This window comes from Curcuma longa, chromosome 2 (assembly GCF_044706935.1).
Source record: "Curcuma longa cultivar G26 ecotype Majalengka, Jawa Barat chromosome 2, ITB_CL_G26_1.1, whole genome shotgun sequence".
Classification (NCBI taxonomy): domain Eukaryota; kingdom Viridiplantae; phylum Streptophyta; class Magnoliopsida; order Zingiberales; family Zingiberaceae; genus Curcuma; species Curcuma longa.
This window is the reverse complement of record NC_133862.1, coordinates 5395432-5410967: the sequence shown is the minus strand read 5'-3', so window position 1 is coordinate 5410967 and position 15536 is coordinate 5395432. Positions and strand designations below refer to the sequence as shown.

At 33.4% G+C, this 15536-nt stretch overlaps 2 protein-coding genes across 2 annotated transcripts; both read left to right on the top strand.

Moving 5' to 3' along the window:
* The first annotated feature begins 469 nt into the window (after positions 1 to 469).
* On the top strand, positions 470 to 9302 carry LOC141817900 (synaptotagmin-2-like). Its single transcript, XM_074705514.1, has 13 exons — positions 470 to 557; positions 671 to 834; positions 4799 to 4897; positions 5011 to 5061; positions 5137 to 5260; positions 5746 to 5864; positions 5979 to 6080; positions 6190 to 6264; positions 7470 to 7546; positions 7646 to 7892; positions 8004 to 8354; positions 8458 to 8586; positions 8970 to 9302. Exons 2-13 carry the CDS (start codon positions 721 to 723, stop codon positions 9096 to 9098), a joined length of 1617 nt encoding a protein of 538 aa, XP_074561615.1. The 5' UTR covers positions 470 to 557; positions 671 to 720; the 3' UTR covers positions 9099 to 9302.
* Positions 9303 to 10584: 1282 nt separating this feature from the next.
* Positions 10585 to 15335, top strand: LOC141821428 (cullin-1-like). Its single transcript, XM_074708862.1, has 18 exons — positions 10585 to 10724; positions 10807 to 10906; positions 11588 to 11773; positions 11915 to 11962; positions 12046 to 12249; positions 12329 to 12406; positions 12614 to 12703; positions 12789 to 12869; positions 12977 to 13063; positions 13155 to 13241; positions 13321 to 13470; positions 13594 to 13649; positions 13733 to 13853; positions 13925 to 14086; positions 14460 to 14603; positions 14677 to 14895; positions 14979 to 15146; positions 15234 to 15335. Exons 1-18 carry the CDS (start codon positions 10585 to 10587, stop codon positions 15333 to 15335), a joined length of 2223 nt encoding a protein of 740 aa, XP_074564963.1.
* The last annotated feature ends 201 nt before the right edge of the window (positions 15336 to 15536 follow it).

Sequence of the window (15536 nt, the reverse complement as noted above, 5' to 3'; positions counted from 1 at the left end):
GGATTCCCTCTAGAAGGATCGTCAAACACGTGAGTTGTCAAATCACGCGCAGATCACGCGTCCTTGTTCAGGTGACGACACAGACATAATGATTGATGGGGAAATACAAGAAAAAGTTAAAAGGATAATTTAAGTTAAAAAATATTTTTAAATTGAAGCATTTTAGTTTTTTTAATATTTTCAAAATTAAATATTTCAATAACAACTATTATTATAACGACTATAATAATATTTTTTAGATAAAAATATAAATATTTAAAAACAAGATAATAAAAATAAGAAGTGTTTTTTTTAATTTTCCTTTATATGGTACTAATTACTTATCACGGGAAATCTGAGTTTAAAACGTGTGTGTCGTTTTGTCGATATCGGTGATATTAGTAAATAGCAGCGTCACGCTCGATGTCGGCCTTGCCGTCATAATCAACTGCTCGTCTCTTCGCTTTGACTCGCTTCCATCTCTAAATCACTTCGCTGTCTAGGCTGATTCAATTGCTACTCTTCGAGGGGCGCGGATCGAAGGGCAGATTTCGGCGCATTGGATGTGTTCGTGAAAGGTAGATTTTGATTTGTACTTCTTCTTTTTTATCCTTTTCATGGCGGAATTAACCAGGCGAAAAATGGTTTTTTCCCGAGTCCTGATGGCGGTCATTCTTTCTTGTTTTTGTAGGTTTATTGTCTCGATGCGAAGGCGTTGAGGGCTGAACGGCGTGGTGGAAGATGGGGGTTTTAAGCACGGTATTGAGTTTCTCCGGGTTTGGAGTGGGGCTGACGGCGGGGATCGTTGCCGGATACTACCTCTTCGTCTACTTTGAGCCTTCTGATGTCGACCAGGTAGGGGCTGCTTGATGATCTTTTCATTGGCTTATGCTTTCAGATCTGTTATTGTTTTGATGTGCTTGACTAGGGATGACTTGCTTTGGACTTTGTTTTATGTCATCAAGGTTTTGAGAATTTAGATTGTAAGATGGAGCTTCTTGATCAGATGATTCTTCTGAAATCTGTTCGTACAAACCTTACTTTGTATAGGGCAGTTCTATTGCCGATAAAAAAAATTATCCTGAATGTGCGAATGTGAAGTATGTGCAGCATTCATATCGATTTTAGATGAATTTGGCATAGTTCTTGATTGAACGGGAGCTGATTTCTCTACATCAACTGTGCTAAGACGATAGTTTTACTGAATTGTGTGAAGACAATAGTTTTACTGACTCTTGTTCATACGACAACTGTCTGGTTTAGCATTATATGTTTTGAAATCACGAGGTTGGTGTGAACAAGTGACAAATGTCTGATCTAAGGATGCTTTAATTAGTCCAACGTAGGCTAAGGTGGTAGTCACAATTTTGGGCAAAAAAATTAACTCTCTATCAGGTTTATCTTTTTAGGCTTGTAATATGGAAGATTTTGCTATGATTTCTATTGTCTATGCAAGGAAAGCTAGTTGGCAATGACTGTTCAGATTACTTCCTGTCAAATATAGCGTGTTCTTCTCAGTTGGTAGTATTGCTTATAGACATAGAGTTTTGGTAAAGATAGCTGTTTTATATATCAAAACTTTTCACACAAGCTATCTTATTTGTTCTTCACTTTTGTTTTCTGAAGGTAGAGGTGTTGATTGGTCATGCCTGGGCTGGGCACAAAATTTCCTTAACCTCCGCATGACACAAACTTGGGCCTAGGTGACCCTTACCCATGCCACCTCAAGCTCAGGATTGTGATCTTAATTCACTATTTAATATTTTTAAAAAATAATTAAAAAATCTAAAATTTTGAAAAAAAAAATCAAAAAGAGGAAAATTTTAAAATGAGAAAAACTAAAAAATTTTATTAATTAAAATATTAATATTTACATAATTAATTGTGAAGGGGAGTCTTGGCAACAACAAAGTTGTTGTCATGTGACCTTGAGGTCATGAGTTCAAGTCGCGGAAATAACAAAATACAAGGTAAGATTGTGTACAAATTAACCCAATGTGGTTTGACCCTTTTTGAGACTGCACACTAGCAGGAGTTTGATGCACCAGATTGTCCTTTTTACATAATTACACTTTAACTTTAATAAATATAAATAACTTAATACAATATGAGGTTCAATAGTACATGAATATTACACCTCAACTTTTGGAAAAGAAATCAAAACATTATTTGAACTTGTACTTTCAACCTTCTGTATGGGATGATCAAGTGTCTTCTTTCAAAAAGGATCAACATCAATCTAGTTCTACTTACCTTATACATACCATATCTTAGGTGGATGTGAGTTAGCTCTTGTCTTGATTGGCTTGGTCTTGTTATATAACTAGGACCAACTTTGTCGGTTCTAAGTTTGTTTTTATCTCATAGGTGTTTCTCTATATCTAACTAATCTTTAAGACATGCACATGTGTAAGACATTCTCCTTTAAACAATTTCTCTTGTCATTTAACTCCTAGTTACCTACATTACAATAGGATTCTGGTGCTACTATAGGCATTGGAATGACTAGGACATCGTACCATGGCAGCTAAGATATGATATATATAGGAATGCCATTTCCACCAATTTAATATATTTAAATTCTTGTAAGTTTCAAGAGTATCTATTAGAAGCTAAGTAAAAATTTGATTCACTTACTTTATTTTGGTGTTCAATATTTGAGACCCACTTGTTCGACTTGGAGGAACACTAGCATGATTGAAACTGCTTCGGAATGTTGATATTATGCTCTGACTTCTACAAAAAGATGGTATCAGAGGCTATGGGATAGTAGGTGACCATATTTGTCATGTAAATTGTTAATATATTTTTAATTTCCAATATATTTTGCTCCACATTTTCTAATTCTAAAATTTCATATTATTCGTTTATAACAATATAAAAACAAATATTTAATTCCAGGATCCAAAATTATAACTACATATATTTAATAAGTATATAAAATAAATTATTATATCTATAAATTTTTAAATAAATCACTAATAGTATATAAAATATAAAGCATTAGGAGAATATACACAAGAAAAATTCATTTATACAAGAATAAAAAATTTCTATAAGGTTAGATGCAACCTCAGTGTATACATATAACCAATCATAATCTTCTATTGATGGTTTTGCATTAAATTTATCTTGCATGTGAGTTGGTAAGGGATGCCTAAATTGTAAGGCCAATTTTAACACAAGGTGAGATGTGTTCCACCTCTTATTAGGTGATATATCAAAGAATATTTTCTTATATTTGATATTATATGTTTACAAAATTTTTGAAGTCCTGACATATAGATGGAGTGTGATGATTGAACAATTCAAAGTGCATTCCTAGCCCGTAAAACATTCTCATAACTTACTTTAAGCCCATCTTATATATATAGGGGTTCATCACGTGACAAATACAACATACATAAAAAATTTGCCTAGCTGGAAAGTATTAAAGTTTTTATTTTAAATTATTTATTGCAACATCAGTATTAGATGTATTATCAAATGAAACTGAATTTTTTTTTATCTATGTATGCCATATAAATGAGCAACATTAGAAAGATGAGAAATATCATTATTAGTATAGAGAAACTTAAAATCTATAAAATTAATTATTCTTTATTGATTATTGCAACATATATATGATTTTGCATTACGATATTACTTAAAACATTAGAAGTTAAGACTATATGAGATGCAAAAAATATAAATTAAAATTTATTATGTCTCATTAAATATTTGTATTACGTCTAAACATATTGCATTCCTAAATAATTTTCTAAATCAAGATTGGAGATAAATTTTCATAAAATATTCAAAGTCATTTGAATGAGCCAATGAAAATGGTGTGTCACATTTTACAATAAAATTTTCAATGTTTTTCTTGCTTTGTTATTTGAAAATATAAGATTTGCAAGCTCACCACCAACAAATGATAATGCCTAAGCTTTTGCATCCTAGTGTTAATTTTGTGTGGTGAGGTGGTATCTATATTGGAAGATTTCTAAAAAGGAATTTTCTTGTAATTCTTGCACTTGATGCTGATGTTGAAATGGTCTCAAACTTGACTATGATGCTTACAGCTACAGTTAGGGTTACTTGATGGCACTTCCATCTCCATTTCAGATTATGAGACCAAAGGTTATTGTATTATGATATGCTAATTAATTTAACTGATTTTAAATTTGAAATTTATAAGCCCTTGACTTTGAAGAATTTCTAAGTTATCAAAGAAAACTTATACCTATTAATCCACAACTAACTAAAAATACGAAGATGAAGTGAAAATGATCCTTATTGAATCAAGTATTTCCTAGCAACTAGATAGCCAATAACAAAAAAAATGCTTCCTCTGATGAGAGATTGTGGGGTCAATTATTAATTGTTATAGTTAAAATAACTAACAATAAAAATAACACTATGAAAACAATGGACAATCATGAAATTCCAAGTTGATTCTATAAATATTTTCATTCAATTTACAATTGAAGTTGTGACTGAAGTGACTTAGGTCTTAGTTTATGTAGAAAATGTTCCTCAATCTAATTGAATAGGTAAAGTAAATGTACTTTGTAGATCCTGCAGGGGTAGCATGTACCTCCATATAGGAATTAACTACCAAGTAGATGGCCAAGCATTGGGTGAGTGCAGAATGGCAACTCTGCATGTCTAATTGGTCTACACATCTTATGTCTTAAAATCATTTTTTTTTTTTTTGCTTATTGAAAGTTTCTTCTTCAATTTCATGCTTGACACTGTTCTTTATCAGTATGAAATCTAGTGTGGGAATTAACATACAATGCTTTATGTTTAACCAATTTTGCATTTACTTGATCAGGATCCTAAGATTCGCCCACTTGTTGAACATGATACCCAATCATTGGAACGAATATTTCCTGAAATTCCCCTGTGGGTAAAGAGTCCAGATTACGAACGAGTATGTTGACCTGCCTTTTATTAACAGATACTAGATAAAGTTGCTTGAATTGCTGTAAAAAACATTGTATAAACCTATTTTTTATTATTTAACATATTTTTCTTCTTTCGAAGATTGATTGGTTGAATAAGTTTCTGGCAGTAATGTGGCCCTATCTTGATAAGGTATGCTTTGACATAAAGCTTTCTATATGTTGTGGTTTCCACTATCTCATATTGATGCCTTCTATCCTGTACAAGGCTATCTGCAAGACTGCAAAACAAATTGCAGATCCTATTATTGCAGAGAATACTGTGAAATACAAAATTGATTCCGTTGAATTTGGAAAATTCACTCTTGGTTCACTACCACCAACTTTTCAAGGTTAGCATTTTTGTTGTTCTTATCTGTTCTACTTCGTGAGTACCTATCATCTCTGCATTGTTGACATTTTTTTGTTTACCTTCTCCAATGAATTCGATTGTCTTTTATAAGAAAAAAGGCAGTTTTTTCTCCATTTAATTTTCAGTTCCATATAAATCATCAAGGACTGAGTTGTGTAAATTTGAAACTTAGTTTTTTTGCTCTAGGACACAAAAGCTGGCCCTGTTATTAGAGACAATCACTAGTCCAACAATTGTAAAAGTCCAATCCACTTCTTCAACTGTTACTCTGTTACTCATATTCTTACTTGTATAGGCATTAATATTTTTATATAATCTCACAATTTTTTTGGTCCCAACTCCACATTGTTCTTTTCAGTATTCTATCAATTATTTTCTTTGGATTTCATCTGGACTTCAAGTTCTAATCTTAGTTTTATGTTTTTTCTAATTTCCTGATAACATCCGACTGCCAACTTCTGCTAGGAATCAAAGTTTACACTACAGATGAGAAGGAGATAATTATGGAACCATCACTCAAATGGGCTGGGAATCCCAATGTAACCATTGTTGTCAAGGCCTATGGTTTAAAGTTATCTATACAGGTCATTCACATATTCTCTCTCTCATCACATATCTGCATTCTGTTATTGGTATGATATTATTCTAGTTTGCATTTGGAGAGTGAAGGTAACATACTGGCAGTTTTTGATTTTCAGGTGGTAGATCTGCAAATTTTTGCTTCTCCACGAATTACTTTAAAACCATTGGTCTCTAGCTTCCCTTGTTTTGCAAATATCTTTGTGTCCCTCATGGAGAAGGTTAGTGAAATACAAATTACTCTTTACTTTGAAAACTCATCAGTAAGCTACACTTATCATATGCAACCATTCAAAGTGTTCAGTTGTTTGATGGTACTCTCTGTTACAGCCACATGTTGACTTTGGTCTAAAACTTGTGGGGGCTGATCTTATGGCAGTTCCTGGTCTTTACAGATTTGTTCAGGTGGTTATTTTCCCCATGAATATTATCTTTGTACTGTACAATATGTTTGTGAATACCAAAGGGTTTCTGTCATCAATGTTAGTTTAATTACCTTTTATTTTAAGAAGATTGTGAGTGACATCAATCACTTAATTTCATTAATAAAGGAGCAGAAACAATATAGTACAACTATACACAAGAAATATTCTTGACACCGAGATTGATGAGCACAACAAAACTGCTCAACCTGTTAATCTAATCAGAGAACCAGAATTGATATCAACCCTGCAATCTGTGTAGATATTCAAAGAAAACTGGTTTTGCTGTAGCTGGAACCTAAACCTTCCACAAAGACAATATCTCTTTCCATGCATGAACGATGGCCAGAAGACCTGCATGTGTTGAATGAAAGATACCAGCACGTTAAACTAACCAAATTGCATATAGCCAAGCTTGAACAGATGTGGAGAAGACACTCTTTTTTACCAGAAAATGAGCCATGAGCGTCAGTCCAATCCGCCTCTACTACTGAACTCTGCATGGATGCGGATAAACACTTGATGATCTGTCAACCTCCTCTAGCTACTGGGCATCGATTGAGTAGATGAGCTGTTGACTCCACATTAGCATTGCAAAGGATGCACGAGAAGTCTGTGAGGGGAACATACTTCTTCTTAAGCTTGGCCATAGTATTTAATTTGTCACCTAAAATTAGCTAAGGATTTTGACCTTAATCACAACATAAGACTGTCATACAAGAGAGTGCCTAGATGAGTCACAACCACCATGGAGGTGCGCATGATAAGCCAAGCTGACAGAAAATTTACTGAGAACCTACAAATATTAATCGAGAACGTCCTCACTATTCTATTTCCTGCTACATAAGAGAAGACTCAACATTAGTGAGTTGGCTTGCCTTTAAAGATGTCTACAAAGACGTTTTCTATCGCATATGTAGGTTTACTGAAATTAATGATGTTAATGATCCATTTTTCTTTGAAATTTGTAATGGGAATTAACTTTTTCTGTTAGCATGGACTGCCAAGAGTGCTCAGTATCTCTCAAATTTCTATTCTAAAGTAGAAAAAAATGTGACTTAGAACTTGTTTTAGTACTATAATTGTTATGCTATCATTGCCTAGCACTGAATTATGTACTGAGATCTTTGAGCCAACCTCTGTGTTTCACTTTTTTTTCTTTGCTGACTTGCGTTACCATTTTTGCAGGAGACCATTAAAAAACAAGTTGCAAATATGTACCTGTGGCCTAGACACCTGGAAGTGCCTATACTTGATGCTTCAACGTAATTTCATGTCAATATATTTACATTTTACATGCCACACTTTTAATAGTTTGAAGAGAAGATGCTGATAGCTAAGCCAATCAGACTGTGATATCGCAGGGCCTCAAATAAGCCTGTTGGAATGTTGCATGTGAAGATTATCAGTGCAGAAAAACTAAGAAAGAAAGATTTGTTTGGAAAATCAGACCCGTATGTGAAACTTAAGCTTTCAGATGATAAGCTTCCATCAAAGAAGACAACTGTCAAGAAGAGCAATTTAAACCCTGAGTGGAATGAGGAATTCAACTTTGTTATAAGAGACCCAGAAAATCAACAGTTGAACCTTGCTGTTTATGACTGGGAACACGTATGAATTTCCTAGATACATGCAGTTCTTTCCTTTCTCCGCACCGTTATTTGTGCCTCTAATACTTTAGCTTATTGATTTGAGTTTTGTTTTTGCACATTTTTTACGTAGGTGGGAAAACATGAAAAAATGGGCATGAATGTTATTCGGTTGAATGAACTTATCCCTGATGAGCCAAAACTTTTAACACTTGACTTGTTGAAGAGTCTCGATGATAGTGATGTTCAGAATGACAAATTTCGTGGGCAAATTGTTGTGGAAGCAACATACAAGACTTTTAAGGAAGATAAATTGTTAAAGCTTGATAGCGAGAAGGATACCGTAGTAAATGCTCCTAATGGGACTCCTTCAGGTGGCGGACTGCTTGTTGTTACCATTCATGAAGGTCAAGATCTTGAGGGCAAGCACCATACAAACCCATACGTGTGTCTCACCTTTCGAGGAGAAGTGAAAAAAACTAAGGTATTTTGTGAATCAGATTCCTAGAGGAGTCTCAATTGTAATCAAGTTGTTTCAGAAAATATCTAACCTGCTGCTGAGATTACTATCGATTTGCTAAATGCAGCATATAAAGAAAAGCAGAGATCCAAGATGGGAAGAAGTACATCAATTTGTATGCGAGGAGCCTCCTATCAATGAGAAAATACAAGTTGAGGTCTATAGTAAGGCACCAAGCATTGGTATACACTCCAAGGTACTCCTTTAGTTTACTTAATCGATATGCCAAAGTAAACACAAAGCAGATATGTCAAATGTGTATTTTATATCCCATCACATTTGGGTAATATAAATTACACAAATGGCTTGATCATGAACAGAGCAAGATAGTGGAAAACATTTGGAGTGTACATAGCAAATGTTACTTATCTTTACAAATATATTTAGCAAGATGTGATTTGCAACAAAGTTTCTTGTTCTTCATACAAAGATGAGGTGGTAATAGGACGGGACCTTATAATATTTTAGATACAAAAAACCATAAATTGCAATTTCCATTGCTTGATATCAGTTACATGAGATTGCCAACTGATCTGTTCAATTCAACCTCAATATTAATCGATATTATATTTTGTTCAGGAAAACTTGGGATATGTCATCATCAGCCTCGCAGATGTGGTGCACAACAGGAGAACCAACGAAATATATCATCTGATCGACTCAAAAAATGGACGAATCCAGATAGAAATGGAGTGGGTTACTTCATAGTGTTTCATCTAATGAGCTAATCCCTGCATCGAGCGATGTTGTTGCAATGTAAAGAGCACTGGATAGCAAATTGAGATGACTAGCCCTGTAGATATTCGATTGCTTTCTTTTTCGTGATTGTGTGAAACATATTTCATATCGCAACTGTAATTGTGCGTTTACTCCTCGTATTGGTTAGATAATCTGGTAAATGGTTTTGTCTGGTGCATTGTGTTTATGTTTGGTGGAACAGATCTCTTGGAGCTTTTTGTTTGCCTTTTCATTTTTCATGTTCCCTCCCTTTTCCATTAAATTTGATGCATAAGAATTAATCGAGAGTTGACTATATGTGATTTTCGTATAGCAGATTTGGCTCTCGGGATATAACTGAGTTGGTTAGTGTGGAATAAATTTGCTGAAGTGGATAAGAGTCGAATCTCGATGAAGCTCGAGGCAATAATAGTCAATTGAAGTTTTTCAATTTTTAATTTGAATAAGAAAAATCTTACTCAAGGATTTAGAATCCTAACAACAATCAAAATTTCGATCATGTAATACGTTGGCAAGAATTATTTGGGTGGGATTGGATTTGGGATATATTTGAATTCGAATTTCCACCCCTACTTATTACATGTGTAACTGTTTGGAGTAAATTTATTATACATTATTATAGTTTTTGATTAAAATTACTATAGTAATATTAAAATAAAGTACTTTTAAAATGAAAAATGGGATAAAGAGTTGTCTTGATATGTTTAAAAATGGAAGTTCCTTGAATGAAAATGATAATAATCTCTCTTGATTATTGTCATATATATAAATATTATATTAATATATAAATAATAAACATGGATTTAGAAGTATGTGTTTTAAAAATATAATAACTTTTATTTAAATTTAATATATAAAAAATTTAAAAATAAAAAGGCTGTTTATTTATTACAATGGTAAAATACTTAGATAAATAATAAAAGGATCAAAATTTTGAATTTTAAATGAGATGAATATTTTAAAAATAATATACATAAATTAAAATAATTTTTAATTAAACTATTTTCTTTAATCCTAAGCAAGTCAATTAAAATTTTTAATTAAACTTATAACTATATATAGATAAAAAATATCATTTAATTGAAAATTATAATTATATGAAAATAGTTTCTAAAATTATTTTCGTTATTAAAATATGAAAGTATTTTGTATACAAATTTATAAGGAAAAAGTCCTGCGTAATTGTTTGTTTCTATTTTTTTTTCCAAATAAGAAATAAATGAAAATTTCTTCTTTTAAAATTCCTAACGGAACGGAACGCAACTACTTCTCGTCCTTCCCTATATAAACCCTCGTCGATACAGAGCGTTCTTACTCTTCGTGTTTTTGTCATCGCGATCCCTCGCTAGGCTTTTGCTTCAGTTCCCGCCTTGCGTTGCGTTGCGTTGCTTCGATCCGGAGGAAAGTGTTAGGGTTCCGATTCCCGCAGGATCCAGTGGGTATGAAGAGGCGGCCGATGTCTGTGCGTAATCAGAAGCCGATCCTTTTCGCCGAAGGGTGGGAGGTCATCGAGCAAGGCATCAACAAAATGAAGAGGATCTTGGAAGGGCTTCCCGAACCTCCGTTCACATCCGAGGAACACATGATGATCTACACGTAATATTTCTAAGCGATTTTTTTTTGTTTTTTATGTTTCTCCTGCTTTGTTTGGGCTAATCAAATCTCTTGTGCGAGACAGAACAATCCACAATATGTGTATCCAAAACGTTCCGCACAATCACTCGGAGCCGTTGTATGGAAAATACAGGCAAGTGATCGAGGAGTACATCACTTCCGTGGTATGTATGTTTTCTTTGTTCTGATTCCATATTGATTTTGCGAGTGTCCTTGGAAAGGACCGACTATGTTTTTCTTATTATTTTTAGTCAGGTAGCTCTATAGGTCTAACCAATTGATAAGCTGCTCGAATTTGATTTCTAAGTAACGTTATGGAGCATTAGAATTCAAGAGCAAGAATAAATTGTGAATGTCGTGTAACCAAAAAGATACATGCATGAGGAATAATGACTGCTAATATTAACAAAGATGGTATAGCATTTGTTCTGTCAAATTTACTATTTGTTAGAACTAAAATATGTTGGGAGTGTAAACTAACAAGATGACACATGTAACTGTGAGAAGCATTGGCATCTAAATTATCTTGTCCTGTATTTTTTTTTTTTGAGCTCTAAATCTACTAAATAAAAGGAGAAAAACTTCTGTAAGATATGGTCTCTGATGATTTCAATCGTTAATTATTCATGCATGAACAATCATCAATGCAGATGATATTCATGAGAAAGGTTAGAATATTTTTCCAATGACAAAACTAGGTGAACTTGCATTATTTGTGTTATATATAGATTACTGTTTATATAAATAATGAAACTTCTTCAATCACATGGTCATACTTCCATTTGTATAACTTGGAAATAAAAAAGTATTGTTATAATCTGATAGTGTTTCCATCTTTTGCTTAGGTATTGCCATCTTTGAAGAACAAGCATGATGAGTTTTTGTTAAGGGAACTGGTCAAAAGATGGTTAAATCATAAAGTTTTGACCAGATGGCTTTCACGTTTTTTTTCGTACCTTGGTAGATTTTTCATCGTGCAGAAATCACTTAAATCACTTGATGAAGTTGCATTGACATGTATCCGAGACCTGGTAGATTGCCATCCTCCTTGTTCATTTTTCTCCTTAATTAACAGTGTGGAATTCAGATCTCTGCTCAAGCATTTTTGTTCATGTATCTTTAGTTTATGGTACAGCTATAGTTGAGATCCAATTTTCCCTGTTCTGTTATAGGTTTATCAGGAGACTAAAGGAAAAGTTAAAGATGTTGCCATTTCTTTGGTAACTTGATGCCATTTCTTTAATCTATTTTTCATATTCAACATTTAATAGATAATGTTTGTCATTCTCTGTCTTCTAAACAGATTGATCAAGAGCGCTGTGGTGAACAAATTGATAGGGCTTTGCTGAAGAATGTTATTGAAATTTTTGTTGAAATTGGAATGGGTGAGATGCATTATTATGAAAATGATTTTGAAGCAGAAATGCTTAAAGAAACAGCAGCCTATTACTCTAGAAAAGCTTCAAATTGGATTCTCATTGATTCATTCCCAGATTACATGTTAAAGGTGCTCCACATACATATCTTCATGAAACATTCATTTCTCTGATTGAATGTTTGGTCATTCTTGTTTTTTTTTTTACTAGGCTGAGGAGTGCTTAAGGAGGGAGAAGGATAGGGTCGCTCATTACTTGCATGCTACCAGCAAACCGAAATTGGTAGAGGTACATTACGCTTTGTTAGAAGATCCATCATGAACTGTTTTATTTCTTCCCAAATGATCTTTCTTTAGAGCTCAAAAGGAGAGAATTTTGAAATCGTAGATACATTTATACACCTCAAGGATAATACTGAGGAAATAGAAATGTGACTAATCTTCATTATGTTCGTTTCATATTTTTTATGTTTTGTTGAATTTTCATTACTTGTAGCAAGTGCGTCATGAGGTTCTATATGTTTATTCAAGACAACTTTTGGAAAATGAAAAGTCTGGTTGCCGTGTCTTAATTCAAGAACACAAGGTACTATTTTCTTGTTGATGCTGTCAATTAGAAGTTTTTTCCTCAGGCATCTAATCATGTTCCTTATGTCTAATTGACACTTCAGGTGGATGATCTCTCAAGGATGTATGAGCTTTTTTCGAAGATAGACGATGGCCTATGTCTTATGTCTCAAATTTATAAGAAGGTTCTGAAATTAGTAGTTGCAACAATATTAATTTTCTACTACAAAATTAACTCAAATATTTTCGGTTTTGATTGTCATTATTTTTCTGAACTTACATTATTGTGCAGCATGTGACTGATGAGGGTACAGCTTTAGTAAAAAAAGCAGATGATGCTGCAAGTAACAAGAAGGATGTTGTTGGCTTGCAAGAACAGGTAGAGCTCGAGCACCTTAATATGACTTTTGTTGTTCTCTATTTGATTGGCTGTTTCTTATGAACCTTACTTGATGCTTGCTTGTTTTCAGACTTTTGTTAGGGAAGTTATTGAACTTCATGACAGGAACATGTCACTCGTGAATGATTGTTTCCAAAATCATACCCTTTTCCATAAGGTTTGGCTATGTCAATATGGTGTGTTACTTGAATGTTATTTTTCTTTTTTTCCTTGCTAAATCTTTGTATGTCCTTTAGGCACTCAAAGAGGCATCTGAGATTTTCCTCAATAAGACTGTTGCAGGTAGCTCAACTGCTGAGTTACTGGTTAACTTTTGTGAAAATATTCTTAAGAAGGGTGGAAGTGAGAAACTAAGTGATGAAGCAATTGAGCAGATACTTGAGAAGGTACATGCTTATTTGTGTAATATGTGTTTTTCCCCTAACTTACCCTCTTGCTTCTTCTCACTTTGTCACTTTGTTGTTGACCTCTACATTTTGGATAATTGAACCAATCTCCTATATTTGCAGGTTGTGAATTTGCTTGGTTATATCTATGACAAAGATCTATTTGCTGAGCTCTACAGGTGAAATCACCCCATATGTCTATTGATTTTCATCATTGTATTTTCTGTTATTTATCGTCATGTATGTGAACATATGTTTGTAGGAAAAAGCTCGCTAGGAGGTTATTATTTGACAAAAGTGCTAATGATAACCATGAGAGGAGCATCTTAACAAAACTAAAGCAGCAAAATGGTGCATATTTTACCTCAAAGATGGAGGGAATGGTTCGTATACCTATATTTCAAGTGTTTTTGCATTTGCATTAATCAATGAACGTGTTTGGTTCATTTTTCAGGTAACTGATATGACCCTTGCTAAAGAAACACAAGCTGATTTTGAGAAATATCTTCAACGTCATCCACGGACAAATCCAGGGATAGATTTATCAGTTACTGTTTTGACAACTGGATTCTGGCCATCTTATAGATCATCTGATTTCAACCCTCCTCTTGAAATGGTTAGCAAATTCATTTTCTACTTTTACCTTTGTTTAAATTTTATTAAAATTTATGGTAACATAATGATTGACCTACACACTTAACGATGATAAAAGTTCAATTATTTAGTTATATTGCATGGCCTCGGCACCATTATCTAAAAGGGTGCAGATATAGTTGAACTGAAAAAAAATCTAATCATTCTGTCATTTCTTATCATCATCAATAAAATTTGAGTAATGAAATTAGATAAGAATTCTATATTAAACAACAACAATAACAACCAAGCTCTCATTAGGTGGGATCGGCTAAAGAATTCTATATTAAAGTAAGATAGATTTGTCGAGTTATGTTCTGTATTTTTTTAGATTTCTAAAGAATTTTTGCTTTCAGACTAAATGTATACAAGCTTTCAAAAAGTTCTATCCAACAAAAACAAATAGCAGGAAGCTCACATGGATATATTCTTTGGGGACATGTAATATTACAGCCAAGTTCGAATCGACAACCAAGGAGCTTATTGTGACAACGTATCAGGTACTTATCGAACCCTTTTTCCTCTATGCAAAATAAAAATGTATGCTAACTGAAAATTGTGAACTGCTTACAGGCTGCAGTTCTTTCGCTATTTAATGACTCAGATAGATTAAGCTACTCGGAAATCATGTCTCAGCTTAACTTAGCCGATGAAGACGTAGTCAGATTGCTTCAATCCCTTTGCTGCTTGAAGTATAAAATTCTGAATAAAACCCCAAACACAAAATCTATTTCTTCAGAAGATATCTTTACATTCAATTCAAAATTCACTGACAAAATGAGAAGGATCAGGGTATATGCTTTTACATCAAAGTAGTTAGATTGTTGTTTGTAGTTTTCCTCGATATTCATTTTTGTTTGACGACTCAACTGCAGATACCTCTTCCAATGGTGGATGAAAAAAAGAAAATAATCGAGCACGTGGACAGAGATAGAAAATTTGCCGTTGATGCTTGCCTAATTCGCATTATGAAAAGTCGCAAAGCGTTGAATCATCAACAGTTGATCATGGAATGCGTCGAACAACTTAGTCGATTGTTCAAGGTAAAGAACATACAATTAAAAATAATTATTTTTTTTCAATAGTTTTGGTTACATTAATTCGTTGTTCATCATTTCACACTTTCGCAGCCTGACTTGAAACTGATTAAGATGCGGATTGAAGATTTGATAAATAGAGAATTTCTAGAAAGAGACCCGGAGAACCTGAATCGTTACAGATACCTGGCTTGATCGATCTAATTCTTCGTTGGTGAATATTAGTGACTTCAGCCACCTTCAGAGCTATTCTGTTGTAGATATCTACAAATAAGTTAATAGTTTTAGGCTTAGAGACATCTTTGTATATTTATATATTGGTTAATAATAAATTTTAGATAATTAATTAAATCTTCAGCTGTAATATTTTATTGTTTTGACATTGTATCAGCTTTG

Excerpts from the sequence above, each read along its gene's own strand:
- LOC141821428 (XM_074708862.1), top strand. The coding sequence starts at position 10,585 with ATGTCTGTGCGTAATCAGAAGCCGATCCTTTTCGCCGAAGGGTGGGAG. Across the intron at positions 14,604-14,676 it reads TTATTGTGACAACGTATCAG|GCTGCAGTTCTTTCGCTATT; the intron begins GTACTTATCGAA and ends AACTGCTTACAG. Across the intron at positions 14,896-14,978 it reads ACAAAATGAGAAGGATCAGG|ATACCTCTTCCAATGGTGGA; the intron begins GTATATGCTTTT and ends ACTCAACTGCAG.
- LOC141817900 (XM_074705514.1), top strand. The coding sequence starts at position 721 with ATGGGGGTTTTAAGCACGGTATTGAGTTTCTCCGGGTTTGGAGTGGGG. Across the intron at positions 6,265-7,469 it reads GTCTTTACAGATTTGTTCAG|GAGACCATTAAAAAACAAGT; the intron begins GTGGTTATTTTC and ends CCATTTTTGCAG. Across the intron at positions 8,355-8,457 it reads GAGAAGTGAAAAAAACTAAG|CATATAAAGAAAAGCAGAGA; the intron begins GTATTTTGTGAA and ends TGCTAAATGCAG.